The 18,655-nt window shown below is 48.2% G+C and overlaps 1 protein-coding gene across 3 annotated transcripts in view; it reads right to left on the reverse strand.

The window, feature by feature from the left end:
* The window catches only part of OXNAD1 (oxidoreductase NAD binding domain containing 1), a 103,622-nt gene that overhangs the window by 41,167 nt on the left and 43,800 nt on the right, over positions 1–18,655 (reverse strand). For all 3 annotated transcript variants that reach the window (XM_086942186.1, XM_086942187.1, XM_086942188.1), the window contains exons 2-4: positions 8,403–8,551; positions 7,590–7,656; positions 2,500–2,606 (exon numbers count right to left, since the gene is read on the reverse strand). In XM_086942186.1, coding sequence (XP_086798312.1) covers positions 2,500–2,606; positions 7,590–7,656; positions 8,403–8,515 — 287 coding nt within the window. In that variant the 5' untranslated portion in view covers positions 8,516–8,551. The remainder of the gene's footprint in view (positions 1–2,499; positions 2,607–7,589; positions 7,657–8,402; positions 8,552–18,655) is intronic.

Genomic DNA, 18,655 nt, shown 5'->3' on the forward strand with positions numbered 1-18,655 from the left:
GAGTTTCGGAGCCAGGCATGACATCCGAGACGAAAGCCAGTATTAATGCCACAACGTGCGGCATTGAGGGCACAACAAATACTGCTGTTCAAGATGGGCTTGCCCTTGGACACCAATTCCTCTACCCTTCTTCCTAAATTCCTAAGGAAGGTACTTTACAGGCTCTTGTATCTCTTCCCACTGGGACCTGTCGTAGAGGGAGAGATGCCTGGCAGACTTATCTATACGCAAATGGGTAACTGCCCTTACCGCCACCCTCTTGCCCACTGCATCTGTCTTTTTTGTTCTCCTTCTCAGGTGATGGGACTTCACCTGCAGCTTGAACAGAGGTCCTTTTGCTGGCAGTATGAACCACTAGGGAATCAGGGGACCTGGCCCTTGATGTAAACAGGGTCGAACTTCTTCTCCACCATGGGTGTTACTACCCTCACCTTCATGGGCTCCTTCAAGGTCGGGTGGATCTAAGCATGCCCTTCCGCATCTGGAGGAACTGCACCAACCACTCTGAGTTGAGAGCATCCCTACAAGGAAGTCTTCTTCCTCGTTGACATGCATGTCCTCTTTGTGGAAGGTGGCAGTCCACTGCATGACCTCAGGGTAGGCCGTGGTAACGTCGGGCGCGGGTGCTCTTACAGGATAGTGTCGAGTTCTGGGTCGTCAAAGTGGTCGTTTGTGTGCCCCAGATCCAAGGGCAGGTCATAAGGATCAGTAGAGTTGGTGGGACTGCCTGGATCGGAAAAATGTGCACGGGATCCCTTGAGTTACACTAGTGGAGGCAGAGGGGGTGGTGTATATATGTTAGTGGAGGCAGAGGGGGTGGTGTATATATGTGAGCATGGCAGTTGAGGGGTGGAGGTAGTGGCAGGGGTGGAGCAGGTGGGTGCTAGAGGCGGAGGTAGAACACAGTGTGTGGGTTAGTGTCCAGGTCTCAATGTCTCTTCAGTGCCGGTTCTGAGGAGGCCTCAGAGATTAATTCTTCCTCGAAGGCAAGCCTCCATTTGTGAGGCAGAGTCTCGGTTGACTTCAGTGGAGGTGTTTTTGCAGAGATTTTCCTGGTGATGGGATGGATGAAGAGGCGTTTATGCCCGACGTTATTGAGCTGCTCTTGGAATCTCTGCAGGATTTCTTGGATCCAGCGGCCAGCAATGCTTTCAACGTCGACGGGGCCTTTGGAGTTGAAGAGGGATGGTGGGCAGACTTCTGTGGTGCCTTTGGCACCAGCTTCAGATGCAGGTGAGGCTCTTTGGAACCCTTGGGGGCTTGACAGCTGGTGAGGGTCAACGCCCTGGGTGGATCTTTCTTCAATTCTGAATCCTCTTGGCGCAGACTGGTACCCGAGGGCAGTGGAGGCCCGTAAGGCAGCAGACTCTTATGTCTGTACTTGGGGCTTGATGCAGACTCCCGCTTGAGCGGTGCGTTGACTTGGCATGAGAACTCTGGGGTGAGGGTTTGAAGTAAAGTGACAAACTTACTATCCTGGGCATGGGCTTCGTTTGTGGATTGCTGTTCTTCAGTGCAGGCTTGATGTCCTCTTTCTTTTCGTGCTCGGAGGGTTTCGAGGAGACTGAGTCAGGACTGGATGTGGCCTTTGTTGAGGCAATTCCGGAAGGACCAGCCTGTTCACCTACGTCACACCGAAGGGATCCACTTTGCCGAAGATGTTGGGGGCTTTCACAGGACAACTGTTGGTGCATTTTGCAATGCCACCAAAGCCGCTTCCTTACGCATCGAAAATCAATGGGGGGGCACACGGTCCCTCCAAAGGAAGTGGGGACATGGGGTTGAGGGGCAGGAGGACTGCTCATCGGCCTTCAGAGGGTGTCCACTGAAGAAACACCATGGAAGTCCACATACGTGGACTTGTTTTCTGAATAGTCAGTGTCAAGTGTGTCCATGGGGCTCGAAAAAATGTATGAAACACTCTGAAAACTCAGATCTCCCTCAGAGAATGTCGAACTCAATGTAAGAATAAAGACAATCTAACTAGGAGCCGTTGCTCGTGTACATTGTACACTAAGGGAGAACTCACTGTGCACTCCGTGACTCGAAAAACTACCTGCAAACGTCTAAGTCGAACGAGTATGCATAGTATATACATCTACAGCCACACATTTGACAAACTTTTATCAAAAATGATATATAGGTTTCATTTCTCCGGGGTCCCACAAGTGTGCTGGACAATTCACTGTTTTGGAGCATTAATGAGGATCCCTTGGAGGACATTGGATTGTTTATAGAGTGACAGGTTGCATTTTAAATCGAATTCATCCTCCCATGGGGTCCAGGGGACACTTAGAGGTTCTGGATAACAACAGCCTGCAGACAGACAGAGTGTGGGAAAGATGGAACCTCATTCCATCTGGTGCCAGTATGTTGAAATCTTACACCACCTTTCCCAGTGCAGGCATCAAACAGCCTTGAATACGAGCATCTGCTGGGAAGGTATACACCCATATCTGTCTGCAATGTCCTCCTCAATACAGTTCCCAGCCATCTTACCACTGCCCAGCCTTGAAGGTGAAATCCTTGTTGGCGACGGCCAGACGAATGCTCTTCACGGTCTCGGACTCCGCACTCACCCCACAGACTCTGGCCGGGGAAATAATCTGTGGAGAAAGAAGAAAACACTGCTGTAAAGACATAAGATGGGACAGCAGCATGAGCTAGAGCCTAGCCCTGCCTGAACATGTGACTGGCAAGAGCCCGCTTTCTCTGCTCCATACAAGACGAAATGGATGTCCCTCACAATCAGAGCTAGGCAGTGAAGCTCCGTTTAAATTAGGTCCTTATCCATAAAACCTGAACAGACGCAGAAGATCCCATCAGTCCCTACAGTGTCAGGAAGTACTGCATCTTTTCAAGTGGGCTGGATGACCCTTCAGACACAAAAACACACACACACACCCGGGCTGGGAGCTCTCTGGAGCCTCACACCTCAAGGTCATTGCAATGGAGGGAACCAATGACTTGTACAACCCTCTATGTGAGAGACGCGCATTACTAGAAGGAATGAATCTCACGAGGAGGGACAGGGGCTATAGAAGGTCCAGCGTGCAGGCCCCAGCCAATTATACAAAACAAAGGAGTGTGCTGGTCCTATGGGGAGGAGAAGAAGAGAGGAGGGAGAAGGGGAGAGTGTGTAAACCAGGCGCTAGAGAGAGAGTGCGTAATAGCACTGGGATAGCTCCAACAAGGAGCAAGGGCCCTCGCACACCCCGTGGGGTGTCAATCTTCATCACCGGGCAGCCCCTCGGTGGGCTGGGCTGCAATGTCCAACGGGCCCCACGAGGGGGCCCTTTGCCGGAGTTCTTCTCTGGTTGCCGTAGTGAAGCTATAGGTGTTATGAGGGGGCTTATGTGACGTGAGTAGAAGTGGAATGAAGTGAATGTGATCTAAAAAATAGGTACAAGAGGCTCCAAAGGTAATTTTATTCACTGGGTTCTTGTGCCATGTATTAAAATAAATCGACTAGTGAGTTGAGGACTCATGGGCGGGAAATTATACCCGCTTCGGTCAAAAGAATTGTGTCTGGTGTGTGGATGGTCGACATGTTTCTTGCCATTTACGGTCCAAAAGGATCTAGGCATTTCATCAGGACCCAAGATACATCTACTGCTCATTGGCGATGGCCATCACTCGGTACTGCAAAAGAGTCCCTTCCCCTGTAGTCTGGACTCCAAGAATAATCTAATTGTGTGGTAAGTGAAAGAGGTGAAAAGGCGTCTACCTTCTGGAAGAAAGGCACCTGGAGAGAGTAAAAACAAACAGTTATAGGTTGCGTCGCGAGGTCTCATAAGTTATAGTGATCCATGAGGCCGTCGAAGAGACATGAATGGACGGAAGGGGAGGGGAGGAACAAGTACAGGTGGGGGAGGGGAGCGGGGGGGGGGTGGTTAGCGCTAGACACAGGTGAAGACAACATCGCTTATTTAGGCCTTTCTAGTTAGTGATCAACCCAGAATTACCCACTACTCTTTCACTTATCACACAACTGGATTACCCCTGGAGTCCAGACTATATATATATATATAGCAGCTACTTATACACATCATTACGACACGCCTAGCAGTGTTACTCAGATGGGTATCGGAATCGCATGTATGCCTCAGCGAAAGGTGCGGCCATCTTGGAACGCATAAAATATGCGCTACGGCAGCGTTTCCCAAACTGTGGTCCGCGGACCCCCAGGGGTCCGTGACACATTCCCAGGGGGTCCGCAGGACTCGAGTGCCTTCCGTCATAGAAAAACAAAACGCACAAGAGCTGTGAATGACAGCTCCGACGCAGCAAGAGCACAAAAAAATCTTCAGCTTTAGGCGCAAGCTGAAGGATGATTAGCCTTAATTTATTGTTTGATTCAGCCTGCCTGCCTTTCAGTCGCGCTCACACAGCAGTGCGTGTCCCCTTGTGTTTATACTAGAACCCGGGCGTTTTGCAGCGCAAAGTCCCCTCTCCACTTTCTGCATTGAATGCAGAGTACAAGTCAGAGCAGCATTAGGCACCTCGGCCGGCAGGAGGGCACCCTGGAAATCAAAGATAAACACATGAGTGTTTTACGGCTACACAAGGGGAATTAGCAGCAGCCTTGTTATATATTCGATTCTAAACATGTGATGATGAGCGATCGGCTTGTTATATGTGAGGTTCATTTCTGCCGCCAGGGTTGGTTTCATGGAAAGTGTAGCTGCACTCGAGAAGTATAGTCCAAATTATTGAATTTTAACACGGTTTATTCATGGCACATTATACAATCTTTGTGTGTATGCCCCATTCTGAAAACCATATTTACCCAAAGCAGTTACAGCGTGATTGTCATCCCTTCATAAACTAAAGTACGTTCCCTCGCAGGATACACAAACCTGCCTTGATGACATATGCATAAGTTTAAAGCGAACGCACACATTAAAAAAGTGTTTCATTTTATGTTATCAGCCTCATCAAAGTGAAAGTGAACAACGCTATAAAAATCCAAGTTGCTATTTCTAGAAGTGCGTCTTAATAAACACACTTAAAAGGGTCTTTTTGATCTAACTCCTGCTCCATCCCGCCCTATCACCGAATAAATGGAATCCATGACTTCAATGGGCTGCGCGCATATTTTTTATTTTGAACGCTATTGGTGACTCAGTCACTGAGGTAGATTTGCCTTTCCTGAATAATTGTCATTCATAGCTCATGAAATAAAAACATGAATGCTGCTCCTTGAATAGAGAGAAACTAAAAGCCTGCCACTAATGCCAAGTGCTTTGTCTGCCATAATGAATTAGGTACCTCGGGGCATATTTACAAGCCTCTTGCGCCGCTTTTGCGCAGCCGTTGTCTCACTTTTGTGACGCAGCTGCGGCGCAAAAGATGCGCCATGGTGCGGGGTATTTACAACGTGACGCATCTGGAAGATGCGTCACGGTTTAAAGATCTGCGCAAGAAGGAGGCGTTCCTGCGCAGGGGGGGGGGGTGTTCCGGCGCAGTAATGCCCCCAAAGTGGCTTAGTGAAATCTACAAGATTTCATTCAGTCATTTTGGTGCCCCTGCTGCGTCAAAACCCTGCGCCTGCTTGAAGCAGGCGTAAGGATTGGCGCAGCATTAACAAGATAGGGCCCCCAGAGCTTTGCTGGAGCTGTGTCGCGCTTGCAACGCAACTCCAGCAATGCGACACTTTTACGGCACAGATGCGTGACGCATCTGCGCTGTTTTTGCCTCATGGTGCGCCGCATTGTAAATGCAGCGCAACCATGTTGGAGTAGGCATGGCGGCACAATAAGTGGCGCATTCCTGCTGTTTTGCAGGGATGCGCCACTTATTGTAAATATGCCCCCTCATGTTACGACTGGAGAACTGTCATCCGGTTTACTAATCTGTATTGCTTGTATTTTGCTCACCTACGGGTGTACAAATGCACTTGAAATAACTTAATACGCTGCATTACACAAAATCAGCGTCTGATCTCAAGAAGATGCAGGTGCGTCATTGCTGGCATGGCTTCTCACCTACAGCAAGAAAAACCGCATCAGGGCTGAATTATGTTTTCTTTTGGGTCTATGGCTGCTGCGGGGGAAAGGCATATGTACAGACTGTCATTTACCGTTATTTGGCAGGCAGGTAAAAATAGATGCAGCTGGGATCAGCAGTAGTGTTTTCACGCTGTTGTCCGTTTGCCCACTTTCCATAAGCCCTTGCGTGAATTATATGTGTTGTCAAGCTTTCATCCTGGCTTATGAAGGGCGAAACCCCGAAACCGGTCCTAGGATGCTTGTTTCCAGACCAGGGTGGACCTGGCTTGGCAGTTCGAGCTGGACGGTTCCCATTGGGCGCACAGTCAGGACTGATTTGCATATTGCCAGGTCTAAACTGGAATGGCATGAGGAGCAAAGAAACAATGGATTTAGGCCCACATCTCTGTATTGAGGTTAAGGTTTTACTTCCTTTCCCCACCACATATTTATGTGAAAAAGCTTTCTCAGAACTTATGAATCTAAAAAATAAATACAGAAATCGTTTGGAAAACGTAGAATTAGACATGAGGATTCATCTTTCCGAAATAAAACCAGACATTAAAAGTTAGTTGCCGAGATGCAGCACCATCCGTCCCATTGAAATGTTTTGATTTTTGCATATGTTTTCAATATAAAATAATAAACGCTTTAGTAATTTAAGTATTTGCTTGGTGTGTACTGTTTTGCGCATTTTTTGCGAATTACTGTTTTAATTTTTTTAATGTATATTGTACAAACTGCTTGGGGGTCCCCGGCTTCCAGTAGTGATTCAGTGGGGGTCCTCAGGAGTCAAAAGTTTGGGAACCACTGCGCTACGGTATATCTTTTTAGCCCATCTAGCCGTGACAGAAGGACGTGTGAGAGAGGGTGGAGAGGACAGAAGGAAGGTAGACACGAAAGAGTGTGTGTATGTCTACCTTCCTTCTGTCACGGCTCTTTGAACCGTTCAGTCTTTAATGAGCTTCTGCCATTTCGAAGATGTATGAAGAATAAAAGACGCGCACCTTTAATTCACCCTTGGTTGGCGCCTCACTGGTGTCAAGCGCCGCACTGTGCCGTCAGCCCTCGTGCAAGCGAGCAAAGCACAAGGCTCCACCCGTTCCCCCGTAACGGAATTATAAGATAGTAATGACCCGGGTGCAGAGAGCCACTCGCAGTCCTGTACACCGGTGCCACTGCACCTGCTGCACCGCTCCCAGCTGCGCTCTACCCAGCGGCAAGCTAGGAGGGTCACCCAAGAAGTGTAGCAAAGTGTGGGGTGCCTTCGGGGGAGGGCGATAGAGCGTGGCACGGGGGCTCCCTCACCGAGGTCAGAACGCATGGAGCCAGGGTACCCCCCCTCACCCCCCCCCCCCCAAGCGCTCGAGAATGTAGGCGCTAGGAGCGCACCAGCTCCTTTAGTTTTCTAGGCACTACGCCCCTCCGAGGAGTCACTGCCCATGGGTGGGGCATTTACAAACAACTAAGTGCACGCAGAGGTGGGGGAAGGTTTAACTCCGAGAGGGGTCGGTGTGAAAGGATTGCACTCGGAGACTCGGGACTTATAACGTCCTGGATGGGTAGGGGGCCCCCGGGGGCAGGGCCCTACGCACTCACCTCCTGCCGGAAGGTCGATGCCGTCCGCTCCAGGTGATCCGTTTGCCTCTGCGACGTCATGGCTCTCCTGTGTGAAATGAAAAGGGCAAAGGTTACTGGGACCAAAGGTCATTTCTAGCGGATCTTTCCCTCCGGTGCTCGGGTGGGTGTGAAGGCCCCTGGATCCACCCGCCCCAGTGACCAGCCATGGCAGGCCCTCGGGGGCGTTACAGGGGCCCAGGCTCAGGGGCCCACAGAGGGGTCTTAAGTTCTACGACCGAAAGTCCCCGTTACCCACACAACTCCAAGCGCCCCCCAAAAGAGCCTGGTATCCGAGGCCCCCCAAACCATCACTGACGTACAGACGCCCCCCATCCCAGTCCTCACACAACCCATATGGAAATCCAGAAGACCAGACTCCGAACAACCCCTAAAGTAATCCAGAAGGCCCCACTCCCACAAAAAGCACTACAGCAATCAAGAAATCCAGAAGGTCCCTCCCAGAGAAGCATTTGGGTCGCAATAGAGGTCCCAGCAGCCCCGGACCCCTCTGGTCCCCACGAAGGCCCGCCCCACAGAAACCTTCGGTCCCAACAGATGTCGCAGCATCCCCCCCAAGTCTGTGGTCCCCCAAAAGCCCTGGGCCTGCGCCCCACAGAAGCCGCGGGTCTCCCCTAATACCCCTGTTCCCACAGGAGTCCTACAGCCTACCCGGCCCTGCTGCGCCTGCCTCGAAGCCCCGGTCCCTCTGGCTTCTGCCGTCCCTGGCAGGGAAACCTGCCGGCGCATCACTTTAGGCACAATACGCCACCGGCCCGGGGGGCAGGAACCCACCTATTCATGGAGGAGGGGCACAGCGCCGAGGGCATCACCGGGGGCTGGCGGGCGAAGCTTCCGGAAGCCCCTCTCATCAGGACCCGACAGGCGGCCAGGGCAGCGGGGGTCATGGTGCTCGGCACAGGCCGGGCTCCGGTCAGGGGTCACTGCAGAGAAAACAAAACATCAGAGGGGGTCAGGCATATACATTCAGACCTCAACCAGCCTCTGACGCGCGGTGTGACCTCACCTTACACAGAGCAGAATACCTGCTCCACAGGAGTGTTCGCGTCTGTACAGATGGTAGAGTTTACGATTTTAAACAAGCATTTGCAATGCAATAGGTCTCGCATTTGCAAGAGTTTAAGCTATTGGCATTGTAAATGACAATGCCTTTTATTTATGTTTTAAAAACCAACACGAAAATAAAAGGCATTGCCATTTACAATGCCAATAGCTCAAACTCTCACAACTGCGAGACCTGTTGCATTGCAAATGTGAGCGTTTTTTTTGAGTGTTCAGTGAAATGTTGTTTAGCCTCTGGTGTGGCCAACAGTAGAGTAAACTTGAATAATAGCTTTATGGAATACTGAAATCATTTTGACTGTTCGGTCATCATGGCACTTGAACAAGCTAATGTATGTGCATATAATCAGGTCCGTCCCTAATGGGAAACGGCTTTTACAACGAAGCCGTTTCCACGAAATCTTTAACCACGCATGCAGTACAACGCATGCGTGGTTACAACTAATGCCTTTACCACGCATGCCTTTACTACGATGTTTGTAGTAAAGGCATATGTGGTAAAAGTAAAAAAAAAAAAAAAAGAGGGGGCTTGGGGGGGTCTCCCCCCCAAATAAAACAACTCACCATAAGTCACGTCGGCATCAGAGTCGATTAAGAGAAATCGGTCAAAAAAAATGCCGTTTTTTTTAACGACGTATGACGTCACCACGCAAATAGTCGGTGAAAGGTTTATGCGTGCTAAACGAATTCCGTTGTAACGCATGCGTGGTAAAGGCATGCGTTGCAACGGAAATCGTTGTATCATCATATATTCGTCCCTAATAGCATTTTCAAGTTTCCTAACCTAGATCTAATCGTAATCAAATATGAGACATTTGTTGTAAAACATAGGACACCTGGTTGTTAAACCAGAACTAATTTTTAAGATGAAAATTTAGAGGAATCAGACCGTTATGGTCGTCCCATTTAATAGCGCAGGTTTCGGAGCCATGATGAGCATAGATCAGGGGTGTCCATGTGGGACCATGAGGGCTGAATTCACCCTAGGTTTTCAGGAGATATATTTGCATGCGATGCACCTCAGTGCAACTAATTTAAATAATGGCGACCATACACCATCATATTATACGCATTATATATTAGAGGGTTATTTATCTATTGCCCCCTGCAAAGGCACTTACTTTTGCCAGAACAGCATGTCTAAATTGGAGGAAACGTCCTGCAAGAGGTACGTAAATACCAAAAAGTAGCGAGTTTTGAGGTATTCACCTTTTTTTATAAGAAAATGGCCTACCCAGAAAATGCCCTCGCCCTGAACTTGTGTGCCCCCCAACTGAGTTTTCGTATTTGTAAGTGCACCCTTAAGAGAGTGAAATTACACCAAACCGTGTTTCATGAATCTAGATGGTGAATTTTTGTGTTTTTATTTTTTGTATGGCTGAGCCCATCTTAAGGGCAAAACAAACATTGCAAGTCGGTTCCATACATGTTAGTGGTGATATGCTAATGTGGGACCGACACTTTCTGTCTTCAGTTCAGATTCACACAAAATCTGTTTTTGTGTATAAACGAAAAAAGGGTATTTGTCAAGTCACGTTAGGTAAAAGGGAGTGCAAAAAAAAAGCATATCAAAAACACTTATTGATTTTCTTTCGGTCAGTTGTCAGTTACCTACATTTTAGCTTATTTGCCTATTTTCACTCGTGCAACACCAAATTAGGAGATTGCCTGGATAAGTAATTTTTGTATTTATTATTTTCAAAAACACTCAACTTAATTTCCCAAACATCGGTGGCCATGAATAACTCGATTTTTTGCCAATAAATAGTTTAAAGAAGGAGCTATACCGATTCTAAGCCCTGGAATGTGCAAGAGCCAGGTTGACACGCAGTAATGGTGCTCAGTGTTCCGATTTGAAAAGATGAAAGGCTGAGGTGGCCCTTATTGGAACTCTTGGCCGACAGGTGTTAAACACTTAGATCAATTACCTCTTCATTATTACCAAATATGTAGCAATTCAGCTTCATTCTAGCCCCCAGGCCGGCCAGTCTCACTGTCTCAATTTTTCGGGTTCAATTAAAGATGAACACTGGACGCGTGAAAACAAACAATTGGGGCACTTTTGGACAATATTCTTCCTTGAGAACACAGCCCCCTCGACTGCCCTGTGTGCTCTTTGGCGCCACACATGAAAACAGCAGCGCGGGAAAGCAGAGGTCTGGGCAGCTTGCGTGATATTTTGCACTGAAAGGAGATCCGCCCGCACTTTAATCAGGACGAATATTATACACAATACGGGGCGTGTGATCGACTGCGCGTGGCGTGAAGGTGTTCCGATCCAGACCGCGCCTACCTTTGATCCCTTAAGAAACCGCACATCTGGGGCTTCCCTCTTCTGCAGGTTTTGAGGCAAAGAGGGCGATTGTGGGTACAATTTTGTATATATTTCTAAAGGGTTTGCAACAAGCTCCTCTCTTTCTGGTAGCTGGAAACAATTATTCTACTGCGTGTTATAGCGCTGGTCTGCTGTTTCCAAGCGCTGTAAATAACTGACGGTATTGTATTCACAAATTTCAGGACTCTCCATTTCGACCTTTCAGTATCCACTATTGGCAGAATGAGTTACCTGCACAGGATCACACATCTTGGTCAAACGTTGAAGCCCGGATTAGAACCGGCACAATAGTTAAAACATACCCTTGATCGTACCCTGCAATTGCCTTTAAGGCAAATAGTGCACCTTTCTAAATATCCATTCAGTCAACACGCCTGTGAGGTAATGTTCTTAGAAATGTGTTTAATTAAAAAGAATCGGATTGCTCATGAGTTTGGCACTGACACATTCCTAAACTGTGAAAATGCGAACCTGTCAGAAGGGCGAAAGCGTGGCCTGAATTCACGTCCTTGGTGCGCCTGCGTACGTGACTTTCATTTACCACTACTCGGAAAATATGGAAACTAGCTGTCTCCGTGGAGCCGACGGGGGAGGTGAAAGTGAATGTGCGCGATGCGCCCGTATGCAGAAAGTAAGCTCATCAATACATTTCCTCCATGACTCGCATTTTGAAGTATACTTCCGTCTCGCAGAACATGTGCACGCTCGGACAGGCTGTTGGTGCTGGAAGGGAGACAAACCATGTGCGCGCCCGCGTCTCAAAAGTGAAAGCAGGAGCGCGAGAACAGACGCTGCTGACGCTGCCGTACACGCTCACAGCTCATGCCAGCAGCAAACGCGCGCTCACGAGGCCAAATCCGAGATGGAAAATGCGCGCCCCAGTCTGGTGTCCACATATTCAAGCATATAGGTATACTAAAGTATACTTGAGGTCCATCGCTACGCTCGACCTAAAAAATATTTATTCTTCTTATTAGGCAGTGGTGACAGTGCAGTGAGGTACATTGCGAGGTCATATAGCATTCAAAAATGACAGTAATACAAGAACAATCGAAAACAGCGACACAAGTGGAGTACATTATCTCATGAACCCTAATTCCAGTCAAGACCATTGGCCACTTTTTCCGTCCGCAGTTCCTCCGATGCGGAAACACATAAATCACCCCTTGATACATTCCATTTGTCCATTTTCGATCCCATTTCTTTGAACAGCCCCTGTGTTTAAATACCTCTTTCTCTGCGATCATTACACAATCCATATCCTTAGCCCACCTCCGATACTTGCGATCATTGCACTATACATATCATTAGCCCACCTCCGATACCTGCGATCATTGCACTGTACATATCATTATCCCACCTCCGATACCTGCGATCATTACATAATCCATATCATTAGCCCACCTCCGATACCTGCGATCATTGCACTATCCATATCATTAACCCACCTCCGATACCTGCGATCATTTCTCGATCCATATCCTTAGCCCACCTCCGATACCTGCGATCATTGCACTATCCAGATTAGCCCACCTCCGATACCTGCGATCATTACACGATCCATATCCTTAGCCCACCTCCGATACCTGCGATCATTGCACGATCCATACCATTAACCCACCTCCGATACCTGCGATCATTTCTCGATCCATATTCATTAGCCCACCTCCGATACCTGCGATCATAGCACGATCCATATCATTATCCCACCTCTGATACCTGCGATCATTACATAATCCATATCATTAGCCCACCTCCGATACCTGCGATCATTGCACTGTCCATATCATTAACCCACCTCCGATCATTTCTCGATCCACATTCATTAGCCCACCTCCGATACCTGCGATCATTGCACGATCCATATCATTAGCTCAACTCCGATACCTGCGATCATTGCACGATCCATATCATTAGCCCACCTCCGATACCTGCGATCATTTCTCGGTCCATATCTTTAGCCCACCTCCGATATCTGCGATCATTTCTCGATCCATATCATTAGCCCACCTGCGATACCTGCGATCATTTCTCGATCCATATCATTGCCCACCTCCGATACCTGCGATCATTGCACTGTACATATCATTAGCCCACCTCCGATACCTGCGATCATTTCTTGATCCATATCATTAGCCGGCCTCCGATACCTGCGATCATTGCACTGTACATATCATTAGCCCACCTCCGTTACCTGCGATCATTTCTCGATCCATATCATTAGCCCACATCCGATACCTGCGATCATTTCTCGATCCATATCATTAGCCCACCTCCGATACCTGCGATCATTTTTCGATCCATATCATTGCCCACCTCCGTTACCTGCGATCATTGCACAATCCATATCATTAGCCCACCTCCGATACCTGCGATCATTTCTCGATCCATATCATTAGCCCACCACCGATACCTGCGATCATTTCTCGATCCATATCATTAGCCCACCTCCGATACCTGCGATCATTGCACTGTACATATAATTAGCCCACCTCCGATACCTGCGATCATTTCTCGATCCATATCATTAACCCACCTCCGATACCTGCGATCATTGCATAATCCATATCATTAGCCCACCTCCGATACCTGCGATCATTGCACGATCCATATCATTAGCCCACCTCCGATACCTGCGATCATTTCTCGATCCATATCATTGCCCACCTCCGATACCTGCGATCATTGCACAATCCATATCATTAGCCCACCTCCGATACCTGCGATAATTTCTCGATCCATATCATTAGCCGGCCTCCGATACCTGCGATCATTGCACTGTACATATCATTAGCCCACCTCCGATACCTGCGATCATTTCTCGATCCATATCATTAGCCCACCTCCAAAACCTGCGATAATTTCTCAATCCATATAATTAGCCCACCTCCGATACCTGCGATCATTTTTCGATCCATATCATTGCCCACCTCCGATACCTGCGATCATTGCACAATCCATATCATTAGCCCACCTCCGATACCTGCGATAATTTCTCGATCCATATCATTAGCCCACCTCCGATACCTGCGATCATTTCTCGATCCATATCATTAGCCCACCTCCGATACCTGCGATCATTGCACTGTACATATCATTAGCCCACCTCCGATACCTGCGATCATTTCTCGATCCATATCATTAGCCCACCTCTGATACCTGCGATCATTTCTCGATCCTTATCATTAGCCCACCTTCGATACCTGCGATCATTTCTCGATCCATATCATTGCCCACCTCCAATACCTGCGATCATTGCACAATCCATATCATTAGCCCACCTCCGATACCTGCGATCATTTCTCGATCCATATCATTAGCCCACCTCTGATACCTGTGATCATTGCACTGTACATATCATTAGCCCACCTCCGATACCTGCAATCATTTCTCGATCAATATTATTAGCCCACCTCCGATACCTGCGATCATTGCACGATCCATATCATTAACCCACCTCCGATACCTGCGATCATTTCTCGATCCATATCATTAGCGCACCTCTGATACCTGCGATCATTTCTCGATCCATATCATTAGCCCACCTCCGATACCTGCAATCATTTCTCGATCCATATCATTGCCCACCTCCAATACCTGCGATCATTGCACAATCCATATCATTAGCCCACCTGCGATCATTTCTCGATCCATATCATTAGCCCACCTCTGATACCTGCGATCATTGCACTGTACATATCATTAGCCCACCTCCGATACCTGCGATCATTTCTCGATCCATATTATTAGCCCACCTCGGATACCTGCGATCATTGCACGATCCATATCATTAACCCACCTCCGATACCTGCGATCATTGCACGATCCATATCATTAGCCCACCTCCGATATCTGGGATCATTGCACGATCCATTTCATTAGCCCACCTCCGATACCTGCGATCATTGCACGATCCATATCATTAGCCCACCTCTGATACCTGCGATCATTGCACTGTACATATCATTAGCCCACCTCCGATACCTGCGATCATTGCACAATCCATATCATTAACCCACCTCCGATACCTGGGATCATTGCACTATCCATATCATTAACCCACCTCTGATACCTGCGATCATTGCACTGTACATATCATTAGCCCACCTCCGATACCTGCGATCATTGCACAATCCATATCATTAGCCCACCTCCGATACCTGCGATCATTGCACAATCCATATCATTAGCCCACCTCCGATACCTGCGATCATTGCACGATCCATATCATTAGCCCACCTCCGATACCTGCGATCATTGAACAATCCATATCATTAGCCCACCTTTGATACCTGCGATCATTGCACGATCCATATCATTAGCCCACCTCCGATACCTGCGATCATTGACTATCCATATCGTTAGCCCACCTCCGGTACCTGCGATCATTGCACGATCCATATCATTAGCCCACCTCCGATACCTGCGATCATTGCACGATCCATATCATTAACCCACCTCCGATACCTGCGATCATTGCACTATCCATATCATTAACCCACCTCCGATACCTGCGATCATTGCACGATCCAGATCATTAACCCACCTCCGATACCTGCGATCATTGCACTGTACATATCATTAGCCCACCTCCGATACCTGCGATCATTTCTCGATCCATATCATTGGCCCACCTCCGATACCTGCGATCATTGCACTATCCATATCATTAGTCCACCTCCGATACCTGCGATCATTGCACTATCCATATTCTTAGCCCACCTCCGATACCTGCGATCATTGCATGATCCATATCATTAGCCCACCTCCGATACCTGCGATCATTGCACTATCCAGATCATTAGCCCACCTCCGATATCTGCGATCATTGCACTATCCATATCATTAGCCCACCTCCGATACCTGCGATCATTGACTATCCATTTCATTGCCCACCTCCGATACCTGCGATCATTGCACAATCCATATCATTAGCCCACCTCCGATACCTGCGATCATTGCACTATCCATATCATTAGCCCACCTCCGATACCTGTGATCATCACATAATCCATATCATTAGCCCACCTCCGATACCTGCGATCATTGCACTGTCCATATCATTAACCCACCTCTGGCACCTGCGATCATTGCATGATCCATATCATTAGCCGGCCTCCGAAACCTGCGATCATTGCACTATCCATATCATTAGCCAACCTCAGATACCTGCGATCATTGCACTATCCATATCATTAGCCCACCTCCGATACCTGTGATCATCACATAATCCATATCATTAGCCCACCTCCGATACCTGCGATCATTGCACTGTCCATATCATTAACCCACCTCCGGCACCTGCGATCATTGCATGATCCATATCATTAACCCACCTCCGATACCTGCGATCATTGCACTATCTATATCATTAGCCAACCTCCGATACCTGCGATCATTGCACAATCCATATCATTAGCCCACCTCCGATACCTGCGAACATTGCACTGTCCTTATCATTAACCCACCTCAGATACCTGCGATCATTGCACTATCCATATCATTAGCCCACCTCCGATACCTGCGATCATTGCACTATCTATATCATTAGTCCACCTCCGATACCTGCGGTCATTGCACGATCCAGATCATTAGCCCACCTCCGATACCTGCGATCATTGCACGATCCATATCATTAGCCCACCTCCGATACCTGCGATCATTGCACTATCCATATCACTAGCCCACCTCCGATACCTGCGGTCATTGCACGATCCAGATCATTAGCCCACCTCCGATACCTGCGATCATTGCACTATCCATATCATTAGTCCACCTCGGATACTTGCAATCATCGCACGATTCATATCATTAGCCCACTTCCGATACCTGCAATCATTTCCTGATCCATTTCATTAGCCCACCTCCGATACCTGCGATCATTGCACGATCCATATCATTAGCCCACCTCCGATCATTTCTCGATCTATATCATTAGCCCACCTCCGATAACCTGCGATCATTGCACGATTCACATCATTGGCCCACCTGCGATCATTGCACGATCCATATCATTAGCCCACCTCCGATACCTGCGATCATTGCACTGTCCACATCATTAGCCCACGTCCGATACCTGTGATCATTGCACAATCCATATTCATTAGCCCACCTCCGATACCTGCGATCATTGCACTATCCAGATCATTAGCCCACCTCCGATACCTGCGATCATTGCACTATCCATATCACTAGCCCACCTCCGATACCTGCGGTCATTGCACGATCCAGATCATCAGCCCACCTCCGATACCTGCGATCATTGCACTATCCATATCATTAGTCCACCTCGGATACTTGCGATCATCGCACGATCCATATCATTAGCCCACTTCCGATACCTGCAATCATTTCCTGATCCATTTCATTAGCCCACCTCCGATACCTGCGATCATTGCACGATCCATATCATTAGCCCACCTCCGATCATTTCTCGATCTATATCATTAGCCCACCTCCGATAACCTGCGATCATTGCACGATTCACATCATTGGCCCACCTGCGATCATTGCACGATCCATATCATTAGCCCACCTCCGATACCTGCGATCATTGCACTGTCCACATCATTAGCCCACGTCCGATACCTGTGATCATTGCACAATCCATATTCATTAGCCCACCTCCGATACCTGCGATCATTGCACTATCCAGATCATTAGCCCACCTCCGATACCTGCGATCATTGCACTATCTATATCATTAGCCCAATCATTGCAGTATCCATATTCATTAGCCCACCTCCGATACCTGGGATCATTGCACGATCCATATCATTAGCCCACCTCCGATACCTGCGATCATTGCACGATCCATATCATTAGCTCACCTCCGATACCTGCGATCATTGCACGATCCATATCATTAGCCCACCTCCGATACCTGCGATCATTGCACTGTCCATATCATTAACCCACCTCCGATACCTGCGATCATTGCACTGTACATATCATTAGCCCACCTCCGATACCTGCAATCATTGCACGATCCATATCATTAGCCCACTTCCGATACCTGCGATCATTGCACGATCCATATCATTAGCCCACTTCCGATACCTGCGATCATTGCACGATCCATATCATTAGCCCACCTCCGATACCTGCGATCATCTCTCGATCCATATCATTAGCCCACCTCCGATACTTGCGATCATTGCACAATCCATATCATTAGCCCACCTCTGATACCTGCGATCATTGCACGGTCCATATCATTAGCCCACATCCGATACCTGCGATCATTGCACGGTCCATATCATTAGCCCAACTCAGATATGTTGGCAATTCTCCAGTTCACCCAAGTCTGAGCAATCTTTTCTCTTGGCAAGGGGGATCCCTGTGGGACCAGCGTGCGCTCGGTCTGGGTTAAGTCAGTGGCCTCCCATATGTTTAACAGGCAGAGTCCTGGAGAACTGGTGATATCATTCCGACCTACCTCCTGGAGTGTGGAGACAATTCTCTCCCAGTACGGGCAGATGTGTGGGCAATCCCAGATCGAATAAAAGATCGCGCCCTCTACGGCACACCGTCTAAGGCACTCCGGATCAGGTTGTGCTTTCGTTTTTGGGTGCAGACTAGATTGTTTTAAAGTAGGTGCTTAGGAGAAGGTATACATTAAACGACTCCA

Source organism: Lissotriton vulgaris, chromosome 10 (assembly GCF_964263255.1).
Source record: "Lissotriton vulgaris chromosome 10, aLisVul1.2, whole genome shotgun sequence".
NCBI lineage: Eukaryota > Metazoa > Chordata > Amphibia > Caudata > Salamandridae > Lissotriton > Lissotriton vulgaris.